Source organism: Anomaloglossus baeobatrachus, chromosome 2, assembly GCF_048569485.1.
Source record: "Anomaloglossus baeobatrachus isolate aAnoBae1 chromosome 2, aAnoBae1.hap1, whole genome shotgun sequence".
Lineage (NCBI taxonomy): Eukaryota > Metazoa > Chordata > Amphibia > Anura > Aromobatidae > Anomaloglossus > Anomaloglossus baeobatrachus.
The window spans coordinates 307,186,092-307,199,954 of NC_134354.1; the positions used below are offsets into that span (position 1 = coordinate 307,186,092).

Consider the following 13,863-nt stretch of genomic DNA (forward strand, 5'->3'; position numbering starts at 1 on the left):
GATGCAGAGGTGGGGCAGATCACGCTGATGGAGTGGTCTCAGTTCAAGGACCTATGCACCCTTCTGCACAGTTTCGACATGGCGACGAAGATGTTTAGCGCTGAAAATGCCATTATCAGCATGACAATTCCAGTCACTTACATGCTGGAGCACACTCTAAACAGTATTCGGAATCAGGTGGTGGGACAAGAGGAAGGGGAGAAAGTACAGGAGGATTCATATGCGGAAAGGATACCAAGATCTACAAGGTCCAGACGGTCAGCAGCACCAAGGCGGCAGGCATGGGACGGTGGGGGAGAGGGATTAACAAGGGCGCATGGTAGCAGCCAAACTGTTGAGGAAGGTGCAGGAGCCCAGGAAGAAATGGAGGACGAACTAGCGATGGGCATGGAAGACTCAGCAGATGAGGGAGACCTTGATCACATTTCGGTTTTTCGAGGTTGGGGGGAGATGTCAAAGGAAGGAAGCATGGTTATCACCTTGCCGACACAAACACAGCAAGGACTTGGTCCGCATGGATGCGCAAGACACATGAGCGCCTTCTTGCTGCACTACCTACTACATGACCCTCGGATTGTCCGAATTAAAAGTAATGCTGACTACTGGGTTGCCACACTCTTAAATCCCAGGTACAAGTCAAAATTTGGCGAAATAATTCCAGCCATAGAAAGGGACGCAGGTATGCAGGAGTATCAGCAGAAGCTGTTATGCAATCTTAGCTCGGCTTTTCCACTAAACACCAGTGGTGCACAGAGTGAATCTCACAGTTGTAACTTGCCAACCATGGGACTGTCGAGTCATTATCAGTCAAACCGTACCAGCAACACCGTATCTGGTGGTAACACCAACTTTATGGAATCGTTTCATGAATTTTTTAGACCATCCTTTGCAAAGCCACATGAGACAAGAAGTCTGACACATAGTCAACGGCTGGAGAGGATGATACAGGAGTATCTCCAAGTGAATATAGATGCCATGACTCTGCAACTGGAGCCTTGCTCATTTTGGGCTTCCAATCTGGAAAAATGGCCTGAGCTCACCACTTACGCCTTAGAGATCTTGTTGTGTCCCGCAGCCAGCGTTCTCTCGGAACGTGTCTTTAGTGCTGCTGGGTGTGTGCTGACAGATAAGCGCACGCGTCTGTCCAGTGACAATGTGGACAGACTAACGTTCATCAAGATGAACAAGTCATGGATCTGCAAGGACTTTTCTACCCTTGTGTCATCCTGGGGAGAGTAAAGGTTTGTGGATTTGGATTGTGCTTCATGCAAATCAATCTGTCAAGTTTGCAACTGGGGGACAACTGATGCCACTTAAGTGGTGTCTGTGGCCCAATTTTTGGAAAAAAGGGAGACTCTGGTTGGAGTCCCCTTGCTGTGTTTTACATGATTTTAGAAGGGCATGACATCTGTGTCTTCTCCTCCTTTTACTCGTCCAGCTCTTTTGTTTTCGCATGAATATATGTACTTGTCACTTTTCCATGTGTTTGTGGTATCTTGTGAGTTGTTTGTCACCTTTTGGACACCTTAAAAAGTGTTTTCCATGTGTTTGTGTTTGCCTCCCATTGTTTTCAATGGGGTTCGAAGGTGTTCGTCAAAAGTTCGCCGAACAGAGCTGCTGTTCAACGAACCGAACCGAACTCGAACACTAGGGGGTGGCTCAACACTAGTTGAAAGATCTGGTTTTGCGACGATCGAACAATATTACGATCGATAGCAACTATTACACATTGCGATTATCGCTGTCTTAAGAATGATATTACGATTTTACATGCAATTTTTGCTCCATCTAATAAGGGTTTAAGTTACCAGGAATTATCCCCGAAGCTTCCGGCTGGGCAGAACTAGAAATCTCAGGATTAAATCAGGGCTATTGTATTGTCACCCGTGAACCGAACTGGACAGGCACCAACAGGCATGTCACAGTATACTATTACATAGATACTTACCTGTTCAAGGAAGAAAATGTTGGCCAATGATTCTGCATGAGCATAACTCAGATCCGGTGATATGTAGTCCAAGTGGAAGCATAGCTGAAATAGGCACTTTGGGGAGATTTGTGCGACACCAACAAAGGTAAACACAGTTTGAAGCTTTATAAAAAAAAAATAAAAATAAAAAAATGATCAAAATTTTTATACAGTTATGTGTTTTCTTGTCTTGCATAGAGAACATTTTCATAAATCAAATTTATATTTTATATATGAAAGAACAATAAGTTACTAAGGTTATCATACTGGATCCTTCTACAATGTTTTAGCTGAACTATAAATGCAGTGTTACTATGGGTACATTTTGAAAGCTACAAACCTGTAACGGGTTACATGCATCACATATATTTTTCAATATTAATAAATATTCATGGTCCAATGTCTGAAAAACAAGACAAAACAATTGTATGTTTATAGGCAAACATCTTATTCTTAAGGGGAGTGTGTCACTCCCCAAACTCAATTTAAACTCATCAAACAGGAAACATAGCAATAGAAATTATGATATTTATAATGAAAATGAGTGTGCTCAGTGCACTCTTGGCATGGTATGGTCAAGTGCTCAGTGCACCATTGTGCAGCTCAATTGCCAACTCTAACTTAGTCCTACTAAGTAGACATACAAGTAAACTTGTAAACAGAAGTATTTTTCCCATACAAAATATATTTATTAATAAAACAACAAATAAATAAATACCACACCATTTGGTGGAAAGTGATACAGGATTACATCAATTTGTGACGCTCCTTTAGGACGGTGGTGGATTCTACCATACAGGATTCTCTGTGCTGCTGCTGATCTGGATGGGTTTTGCGCCATGGATCTACATGTCTGATATCACTTCTTTGGTCTCCTGATGAACTACTTGTGTGGGGAAACGCGTCAAGGCAGACAGATCTCATCCCTCATAGATGGCTGCTGGTTCACTCTATTACTAAAGGGACTTGGACATCGTATGCTTTGCGATTTTTGGACCTATAAGGATTGCATCATTTTCAATGATTATATATATATATATATATATATATATATATATATATATATATATATATATATATATATATATATATATATATATATATATATATATATATATATATATATATATATAATCATTTTCAATGATTATATATATATATATATATATATATATAATCATTTTCAATGATTATATATATATATATATATATATACATATATACATATATATATACACACACACACATATTATATATATATATATATATATATATATATATATATATATATATATATGTAAATGTTTATTACTGCCTGGAGACCATTACTGCAGTCTGAAAGTTAAGTCCGGTTATCCATTGTCATGTTATATGCATATAATTGTCCCTATGCGTGAATCTGTATTCTATCTAAATTGTATCAATTTGTCCGGTTTGTCTTTGTAAGCTCTGTCCCTGGTATCCAGGGCCAGGGTTTGTAGAAATCTGTAAAAACCTTGAGACGAATTGATGTAGTCCTGTAACACTTTCCACCAAACGGTGTGGTATTTATTTGTTGTTTTATTAATAAATATATTTTGTATGGGAAAAAATACTTCTGTTTACAATTGAAATATTCCCTAGACCTTGAGTCATATATATGAATACAGGTAAACTTGACCAGAGCAAGTGCTGCCTCAACTGAAAACCCAGCCATTTGTGTGCTCAGATGCTGCCAGAGCCAAGCACATACAAGGTCAAAGCAAGAGCTAAGCAAGCGCAGTGGACAGTGAAGTGCAAGGTCTACTGTTCTTGCTTGAGTCTTTGACTCTTTCACTGACACTGTGCACAGTTCCGGTAGTATCGGCTTCTGAGTGTACATATTATGCTCAAGTGTTCAGTTCATACAGCACTCACTCTGGAAAAGAAAGCGTTGCACTGGGTGCTTGATTATGCTACGGGTGCATACAACACCCTTATTTGTAGAATAATAACAGTTTTCTGCACAAGGAAATAAAAGAAAGTCTTATAAGTGTGAAGTCCCCTATATGGTTTGCTTAAATTGTATTTTGGGGTGACATTCTGCCTTTGAACACAATGGAAAAGAGAACCTGTTGCACATTCACGATACTAACTTTTTACTAACTTCTCCATTTTCTGTATGTCTCAGTTTTTATACTTGAGGACTAAAGTCTTATTTTTACCTCAGTGTCCCTTTCCAGATATATGATTCGCTTCAGGTTTGAGATATGACCCTAGAATAAAGGTAAAAGTAATTTAATATGGAATTATGAAAAAAGAAAAACTTAAAAGACTTTTGCTGTTTAGGAGGAATATGCCTGAGAAAGTGCTGCAAAACAGTGCACAGCAATGTAAAAGTGACATTGCTGTGCACATATCCTGTCTTTTGCTACTTATTGTAACTGCTTCGGGGTTCATCAATAAAGAAGCAATTCAATTCAAAGATTGTTTGGCCATCTCCTGCTTCACAATATATAGTGGAAAGTATAGACGTATCTTAAATTAAAATGTTAAAATGATGCAACACTGCAAGTTACCTCCATTCTAAAAAAACAAAACACAAACACAAACACACACACACACACATTAGGAAAGGCTTATGCACAAACCTATTCTCAGAATACCAATCTAAGATGTAACATTTTGTAAAGAGATACTTGGGAAGATTGTGCAACATCACATTCAATTTTACCAAACTTGCCAGGGATAGGATACCTGTATGACCTATATGCAGTAGAAATAAGTGTATGGCTCTAGATTTGACTCTCCTCACTAGCATCCTGCAGCCCAACCAGTATAAAGTATAAATAACGGTTTCTGTAATGGAATTTGGAAGCAAAGACATTTCTCAACCATGATGAATTCAGTGATGTAGCATGGAGGCAGCAAGAGGTGCAGATGGCATAGGGGCAATATTTTTCCCCTTTCCCTGTGTCTCTACCACTGTGCAGGCAGTACTACTTCTTGGAGCAGTGCAGTGACTGCCCTCCTATCACTGCCTGTGCAGAGCGCAACAGTCAGAGGCTACGTCCAGTATTTCTGGAGTTTTTAATGCTGCAGAATTTCTACACCTTACTTTACCTGCATTTTTTTTTTCATTGTGCATTGTATTGTTTGTTACATTCATTTTTGAAGTTTCACTTTCTTGTCTCTGTTTGGTATGTCATGCTTTAAATAAAGCTGCTTTGTTTTTGAAAAGTCCTGGTATTTGGCTTTGACCAAACTTTGACATTCTTATGTGGGGATTACATGCATTTTTGATAAGTTTCCGCTGCGGAATCTCACTAAAAATACAAGAGCGTTTTTGACCTATGGATTTTCCACATCTAGTGCAAGTCTATGGGGAAATTGCACACAGAAAAGTCAGCGTTCCCAAAAGAGAAATGAACATACTGCAGGTTGGAAAAAATGCTCTGTTCCGCAGAATAAAAGAGAAGCCCAATGGTTAGGGGGTTTCTATAAATCCCATCCACTTTGCTGAGATTGTAAAACACTGCGATTCTGCTGCAGCAAAAATAGGCAGCATCAAAAACGCAGTAAAAACTCATGGTGGGAATGTACCCAGATGAGTTTGTTATCAGCTGCTGAGCTACATAGGCAGCAACTGGAATGAAAAACTTCAGCAAAAAAAAAGTGAGCCATGTCATCTCAGTAGCTGCTTATACAGAGCATCGCAGTTGATAAACTCATTTCAACCACTGCATTCGGCATAGGCGACGACTGACGTGATGGAAAATAATGAATCAAGACCGTATTGAATCAAGTACAGTGAGCATGACTCAATCTTCATCCATTACTTTTATGTTTTTCACTTTTTCTAACCCTAACTTGGATTACAGCTCAGTGAGTGATAAGGAGACACAAAGTACTTGCCTTTCCCTGAGTGCTGGCAACCCACGCTATGTTGCTGTCTTCCGTTAGCTCTTTGGGAGCTGCTTCTTCCTGGAGTTTTCGTTCTTCAGCAGGCTCCTGTGATTGGGAGTTTGTGCACAGTTCTTTGGTGCAAATACTTAATACGGACCCGCTATTATCTTCTAGTGGTGGCTCACTCTTACGCTGCATGATGCTGCAGTCCGCTGGTGAAGAGTACCAAGTTTGTTGAAATTGGCCTAATTTAGGCAGTTCTGCTCCCCTCTGCCCTAAGCCCTGGCACAGAATCTGCAGACTTTCCATGGCTTGAGTTCTGTGGGTGCAGGTGTCATGGTCACTATTTTTGAGAAACTGGTGAGTGAGGTACAGCAGCCATGCATCTGAGATGTTCTGATCTTTCCTCACTATTTTCACTACAAGCTGAATGCACGGTGTTGGTAAGTTGTAAAGAATGAAATTCAGTAAGCTGAAGAAATTCCTCTGTAACAGTATTGGCAGCTGGAAAAGCTTTGGCTTTCTATAAAAAAGTGAAAGAGGAGAAGATAAATATTATTACAAGAAATGCTCGCATTGCTAGTCCCATTCATAAAGACATCTCAGGGACCTTTCATTAAAAGTACAGAAACAGAATGCTATTTTTCTTTTTTTAAGGTCATGTTATCATAGAGTTTGCATGGCTTTTTGAGGGCAAAAGTGCAGAGGCCAGATGTTATTTAGTCAATATTAAGGTCTTTCTCGAAGACATTATGCAGGTTTGCAATGTTCCCTAGTCTTCTTATTTAGTAGGACGTGATGTGCTTCTACCTCTGATTGGTGGAGCCCAGTTGTTTCTATAGCCCTCCAGCATTCCTATCCAGCATCAGGGCAGTGATTACAAGCTCTGGTGGCCAGTAACCTAGGCAATGAGCAGTAAATATAGGAAAAACAAAACAAAAAAAACAACAACTTTATTGCTCATGAGAGGGTAGATGAATAAAGAGTAAACTGGTTTGTTTTCACAAGCACTATCCAATTATGCTCATCAAAGAATATCGGAATAAATTTTGTATATTTTAAAGGGGTATACATAATAAAACAAGTACAATAATCATAAACAATACAAAACACACACTGATACAGGAGGAGGGGACCCTGCCCAAGAGGGCTTACAGTCCACAGGGGATGAGTGAGGATACAGTAGGTGGGGGCAGAGTTGGTCGTGAAATTGCTATAGTAGACAGGGTTACTGCAGGCTGTTGGCTTGTAAAAAGTAGGTATTCAGGTTCCTTCTGAAGGTTTCCCAATTCTCTATCCTAAAACACGCTAAAAAAGAACCTTTCTTTTACTTTGTTTTTTTTATAGAGCATATTTATCAATTATTAGAATAGGCAAAATGCATATATTATATATATTGCATACAAGATTTCTCCCGTGCCTCCGCCATACTCTGGAACGCTCTACCCCAGCATACAAGACTCTCTCCTACCGTGGAAAGCTTCAAGCTGAACCTGAAGACCCACCTCTTCTGACAAGCCTACAACCTGCTGTAACCCTCAGTCCAGTACACCACTGCGCAACCAGCTCTGTCCTCACCTATTGTACCATCACCCATTCCCTGTAGACTGGGAGCCCTCGCGGGCAGGGTCCTCTCTCCTCCTATACCAGTCAGTTTTCTACTGTTATGATTGCTGTACTAGTTTTTATGTATACCCTTTTGACATGTAAAGCGCCATGGAATTAATGGCGCTATAATAATAAATAATAATAATAAAATTATATATACATACATATACCCACATGGAGTCCAAAATGGCCGCTGTCAGAGGCAGACGTGGATGTGGGAGCTCCTGAAAATCTACAACCATCCAGCTCCCTGGCGGACAATATCCACGTCTAGCCCCCTCTTCCAGGTCCTGGGGACACCCCGAGAGAGGAGAGACCCCTATTTGGCCGCTACACTCTGCGGGACACCTTCTGGGGACCCTCCAACCTTGTGGCTGGTGAGGGCAACGGGGGTGACGAGGCCCAAGTGGTGCGGACCCGGAGAGCTGCGGACACCCGCTAGAAGACATCGGGAGATAACCGGGGGCTCAGGGGGCGCAGATTGAGAAGAAGAGATAAGGCGTCCCTCACCCTTCCCCTCGGCCCGGACCCGGCTTTCCTGACGTCCCGGACGGCTGTGGGTGGAGAGCGGCCGCCATCTTGAGTGAGCTCCGTGAAGACTGCAGGCGGCGTTGCGGCCCCGAAGCCCTCGGGGCTAATCGGAAGATCAGCTGGGCTCCGGAGTCCCGATACTTACCACTCACCAGCCGGGTGGACGAGGGGATCTGACCGTGGATACTGCAGGCTGCCGGGTTCCCTGAGAGGCCGCGTGGAGTCACAAAGACGCGGCGGGAGTTCTCGCGACGGCCGGGTGTGGAGTCTCGGGAGCCTCGGCAGGACACAGGGAGAAGAACGGGCGGTGAGCGAGTCTTCTCCTTCTATCCGTCTGCGTGTCGGCAGCTCCCCCGTACAGAGGCCCTGAACCCGTCCTGAGGTTCCGACCGGGCCCTGCCGCGTGCAGCCGGCGTCCTGCGCTCCCCTACACAGATTGCCCGCGCAGCTCAGTGTCAGGACACGCTGCTGGGGGTTACTGCTGAGGGAGCTAAGAGGCCAGAGACTGGTGCTGAGTGCGAGGTGCCGGGAAGCATTCCCCTGTGCTGGGGGTCAGCCTGGTGGAGGGTGAGGATAGAGGAAGGGACCCGGCTGAAGGGGACCTCTTTCCTAACCTGCAAAGAGGCATCAGGAGTCATAGGGGGTTACTCTGCACCCCACCCCTCCCCCCACTCCACACACTGCAGGGAACCCTATCGGCCCAGATCTGGACTTTCATTGAGTGGCGGGCTAGCTGGCGGCAGGAAAATTTCTCAAATACCGGCCCCATACACCAGCACGGGCACTGAGGCTACAGGAATGGCCTTTTGAGGAAGATGATATAGAGAGAGGCCACATAGTCGTACCGCCAACATAAAGTCTTTCTCTCCTCGCCTATTTCCACCTCTTTGAGGGAATATAATGTTCTAAAATCTGTGCTATCTGGAGGGAGCGGAGTGACCTAACCCATACTATACATTCTTTCAAGCATAAAATCATATATGTCTGACTTTAACATGGTCAAAATCGGCAACGCACGGGCCAGCTCTTTGCCCAGACCAGTCAAGTCTACCACCCAGGCTGATGTTGATAAATTTCTTAAAAAACACCTTCATTCAGCTGACACCAAAGCAGGCAGCCCTCAAAGTACGTCTACTAATGACATACAAGATATGGAAGATGAGGACAGTGACATTGAAGATGCGGATAATAGCAAGAGTCTCCCCATCTCAAGATCTTTTATAAAACGGATCCTTAAAAATGCGTTGGAACCGGTAGCAAAGGAGCTTTCAGATATCAAACAAGAAATTGGCCAAATTGGACACAGGGTGGAATCCCTCAAAGCGGCCCAAGCCACAATAACCTCCACCTCCAACACTGTCATCTCCTGTCTTCGCCAACAGGAGGATAATATCAATCAAATTCATACCATTCTGGAAGACCATGAAAATAGAGAAAGGCGAATAGAGAATAGAAAGGCGAATAGGTGAATAGAGAAAGGTAGCAAATGAGGCTTTGATCCCGACCCTACAGGGCATCTTTTCTGATTTGATGGATTCTGACCCTGCTCCAACATTGGAACTGATAAGAGCCCATAGATCTCTGAGACCCCGACCTAAACAAGGGGAACCACCAAGGGATGTCATATGCCGCTTCCTGGATTATCGAGTTAAAGAACTTATTCTTAAAAAAGCCAGAGAAGCGGATTCTATAAGTCATGAAGGCTCTAATATTATGATTTTTCAGGACCTCGCTTCCTCCACCCTGACCAAAAGAAGGCTACTACAACCCTTCACAATGATGTTACGCCAACGCCAGTTTCCGTACCGCTGGTTATTTCCGTTCGGCATTGCCATAACTGCTAATGGAAAGCACTACCAAGCCAAAACCTCTGCAGACATAAGAAAGATTTGTGAAGATTTGGGGATCACATTGGATAAATATCCGGAGCTGGAAATTCATCGTTCGGCGGCTACACTACAAATGCTTCCAGATCCGGCTCCATGGCATAGCCTCACCCCAAAGACCCACAGATCCCGGCGCAAAGCGGCGAAGAAACTGCAGATGAACTTTGAAGGCGAGCCCCCTTTAAGGGGTCTCCTGATTGGGTCTCCTGATATATATAACGGTTTATGCTAGCCTAAAATATGAAGTTTTCACAGGGGTTTTGCACTTTTTGCTCCCTCTTGAGGCACACTCTCCTTTGTTTGAATTTCAAATAGTTGAAAATGTTGATACTAATACCTTGTTCTTCTTCTTTAAACCTTTCTCTATTCCCCAGTCTCTCTGTCTTCTTCTCTCTCTCATTGGTCATAGGTCCGGTCCATTCATCCCGATGGGAAAAGAACAGATTGTCCTCCCGTTTGTACCAACATGGCATCACATCATAAGGTATTTACGGTAATAAGCCTTAATGCACATGGACTAAACTCCCCTGTACAAAGGTCACAGACCTTGCATAGGCTAAAAAAGAGACATGCCGATATGATATTCTTCCAAGAAACGCATTTTCGTGAAGGCAAAATCCCAAGCTTTACCAAAGCTCACTACAACACTTGGTTTCACGCCCCTTCCACACGCAAAGGCTCTAGAGGGGTTTCCATAGCACTCGCTAAGGATATACCCTTTTTAGCTCAAGATGTCGCTACTGACCCTGAGGGTCGATATATTTTCGTCAAAGGCATGTTAGCGGGCTCTATGGTAACCCTAGGGAATGTATATGCCCAAATGTCAGACAGATTCGATGGTTGTTGTCCACGCTCAAAAAATTCCGCAATTTTTCAGAAGGTACTCCAATATTGTGCGGTGACTTTAATGTGGCTATGGAGCCCAAATTAGACTCTACTGCAAAAAAAAGTCACCTCTCTTTAAAGGACCTATCTCGGATTAAATGCTCTCTCCAATCCCTCTCTCTAATAGACATCTGGCGCTATCAACATCCCACAGCAAAAGACTTCACATTCTTCTCTAATCCTCATAAATCATACCACAGACTAGACTACATTTTTCTACCTAGACACCTATTACCCAATGTCAACGATTCAGAGATCCAGTCAACACCCTACTCTGACCATGCTTATGTTGCAGCTAGTTTCTCACTTCTGAGGCCGTATTGGCTACATCGTACGTGGAGATTGAATGAGTCAATTCTCTCCTCGGAAGAAAATAAGAAACGCATATCTGAATGTCTCCGTAATTATTTTGCAGAGAACAAGGCACCAGATATTGCGGCCCCGTTGTTGTGGGAAGCGCATAAGTCGGTCATTAGGGGAGAACTGATTTCCATCTCCTCACATCTCAACAAGCAGAGGAATTTGTTCTTGCAGACTCTGTATGCTGAGATAGCCACGTTGGAGGCCCAGCATAAGAAGTCCCTTTCCCAACAGACATTAGAACAGCTGACTGCGAAGTGCATTGAACTGAGAGATATACTCAATAAACAGTCGGCTAAGTTCTATCTCAGTTGGAGGAATCGTTTGTTCCTCCATGGGGACAGGGCTTCTAAACTTATGATGTCCATGATAAAAAAAAGACAGGCTCGTACGTTCATACATGCAATTAAAACCTCACAGGGTCACCGTACGCAAGACTATTCTCAAATCTCGGATGAATTCCTTCGCTTTTATAAAAACCTATACCAAATCCGACCGGAAGAGTCGGCATTGGAGAGAGACAAGAGGAAATGTGATATACAAAACTACTTAACTAAATTAAATCTCCCGAAACTCTCTAAAACACAACAGGCGTCCTTAGGAAAACCGTTCTCCCGGGCGGAGGTTCAGTCCACCCTGTCCAGGAGCCCCGTGGGGAAGGCTCCAGGTCCAGATGGCCTTCCCATTATCTATTATAAGAAATTCTTTGATATTTTGGGGGATCATCTCTTAGCTTCATGCAACGCTCTTCTACTTGGCGACCCTATACCCAAACAAGCACTAGAGGCACACATATCATTAATACACAAAGAAGGGAAAGACCCAGAGTGCTGTGGAAACTATAGGCCCATCTCACTCTTGAATGTGGACCTTACGATATATGCTAGTTTAATAGCCAACCGAGTGGCAGATATTCTCCCGGATCTCATCTCCCCAGAACAATCAGGTTTTGTCAGAGGTAGAGAGGGGAAGGATAACGCACTGAGAGTAATAAACCTAATGCAATACGCCAGGATCCATAAGCTGCCTCTAGTGCTGCTGGGAACGGACGCCGAGAAGGCGTTTGACAGGGTGGACTGGACCTTCTTGCAGGGGACGTTGGAGGCCTTCCACTTTCCCCCAGATACCATACGCGCAATCCTTCAGATGTACACATCCCCCACGGCCAGGATTAAAATAAATAATACCCTCACCAACCCTCTTGACATTAAAAATGGCACAAGGCAGGGTTGCCCCTTATCCCCCCTACTCTTTGTCTTGGTCATGGAGCCATTGCTAGCCTCCATTCAACAGGACCGGGACATTGAGGGGTTCAATTTACAGGGAGTTCACCACAAGTCTGCCGCCTTTGCTGACGATTTGTTGGTGGTAATGTCCAGACCGGAGAGGGGTTTCCCTGCCTTTATGAAATTATTAGAGGAGTATGGCCGTTGGTCTAACTTCAAAATTAACCTATCAAAATCAGAAGCATTAAGCATTAATATCGCCAGCAAAGTTACTAAATCTCGCCAAAACACGTTCCCCTTTAGGTGGCCAAATAGTCACATAACATACTTAGGCATTAAGTTGGGGAAAACCTTCAAATCCCTATTTGATCTCAATTACAAGCCCCTTCTTCCTACACTTACCGCACATATAGCCTCATGGAAGGCTCCCTTCCTTTCGTGGATAGGTCGGAAAAATTTAATTAAAAGCATTATACTTCCAAAGTTTATTTACCTTTTTCAAATGCTACCCATACCAATTCCCACATCTTTTCTCTCTCAATGTAACTCTTTAATCTCCAACTATGTCTGGTACAAACATAAACCGAGAATCAACTTTCAAACACTGAGTCTCCCAAGGGATAGGGGGGGCATGGGATTACCCAATATATCGTTATATTATAATGCCGCCGTTCTTTCTAGAACGATAGACTGGATCAGACGCCCTCCGACTAAATTGTGGATATCTATAGAAGAATACCTAGACCCCACACCCCTGCGAGCTATGCTACTTTTCCCTGCTACCCAGAGGGATAAAAGATCCTTCACAAATGTGCTCACAAGAACTCTCGTGCACAAATGGAAGGAAAACAGAGAGTTATTGGCCCCGCCTCTCTCCCCTTTAACTCAAGTTTCCGACATATTAGACGCCGATGTAAATCAAGCCGCATCCACGAAATCCTCATTCCTGACCAAGGTGAATGTTCCGCTAGCTGATCTTCTGGTGGACGGCTCTCTGATATCTGAACAGGAGATGGGTATGAACCCAGGCCTTTCTAAGCTCACGTTTCTTCATCATACAAAGTTAAAACATGTGATTCAGCCATTATTACCTCATACTCATCTCGACAGACCTTTAACTGCATTTGAATCTTCTTGCATGCAAACCCGGGCTCCCAGGAAAATTCTTTCTAATCTGTACCAGACCCTGCTTACAAAAAAACTGGTGGTAAAGAGAGCATACATACTAAGATGGGAGAGGGACCTGAGTACTACATTTACCGATTTACAAACAAACCAAATTTACAAGGCCTCACACGGTCCGTCTTGTTGTGTGAGAGTTCAAGAGAATTCATTTAAAGTGATTACGAGATGGTACATTGTCCCCACCTTGTCTAGTACATGGAGCTCTTCCAACTCAGATCATTGCTGGCGATGCGAGAGGGACAAGGGTACTTATTTACATGTGTGGTGGACTTGTCCGATTGTCCAGACCTTCTGGCGGATGGCATCACAGTTAATATTAGACCTCACAGGCAAACAGGGGGTTCTGGAA

At 43.4% G+C, this 13,863-nt stretch overlaps 1 protein-coding gene across 4 annotated transcripts in view; it reads right to left on the reverse strand.

Moving 5' to 3' along the window:
• FANCE (FA complementation group E) overlaps positions 1–13,863 on the reverse strand; it is a 194,545-nt gene that overhangs the window by 89,970 nt on the left and 90,712 nt on the right. For 3 of the 4 annotated variants that reach the window (XM_075333853.1, XM_075333855.1, XM_075333854.1), the window contains 4 exons: positions 5,843–6,356; positions 4,153–4,203; positions 2,310–2,372; positions 1,949–2,092 (listed from right to left, as the gene is read on the reverse strand). In XM_075333853.1, the coding sequence (XP_075189968.1) occupies positions 1,949–2,092; positions 2,310–2,372; positions 4,153–4,203; positions 5,843–6,356 (772 nt within the window). The remainder of the gene's footprint in view (positions 1–1,948; positions 2,093–2,309; positions 2,373–4,152; positions 4,204–5,842; positions 6,357–13,863) is intronic. The other variant, XM_075333856.1, reaches the window with a different exon arrangement.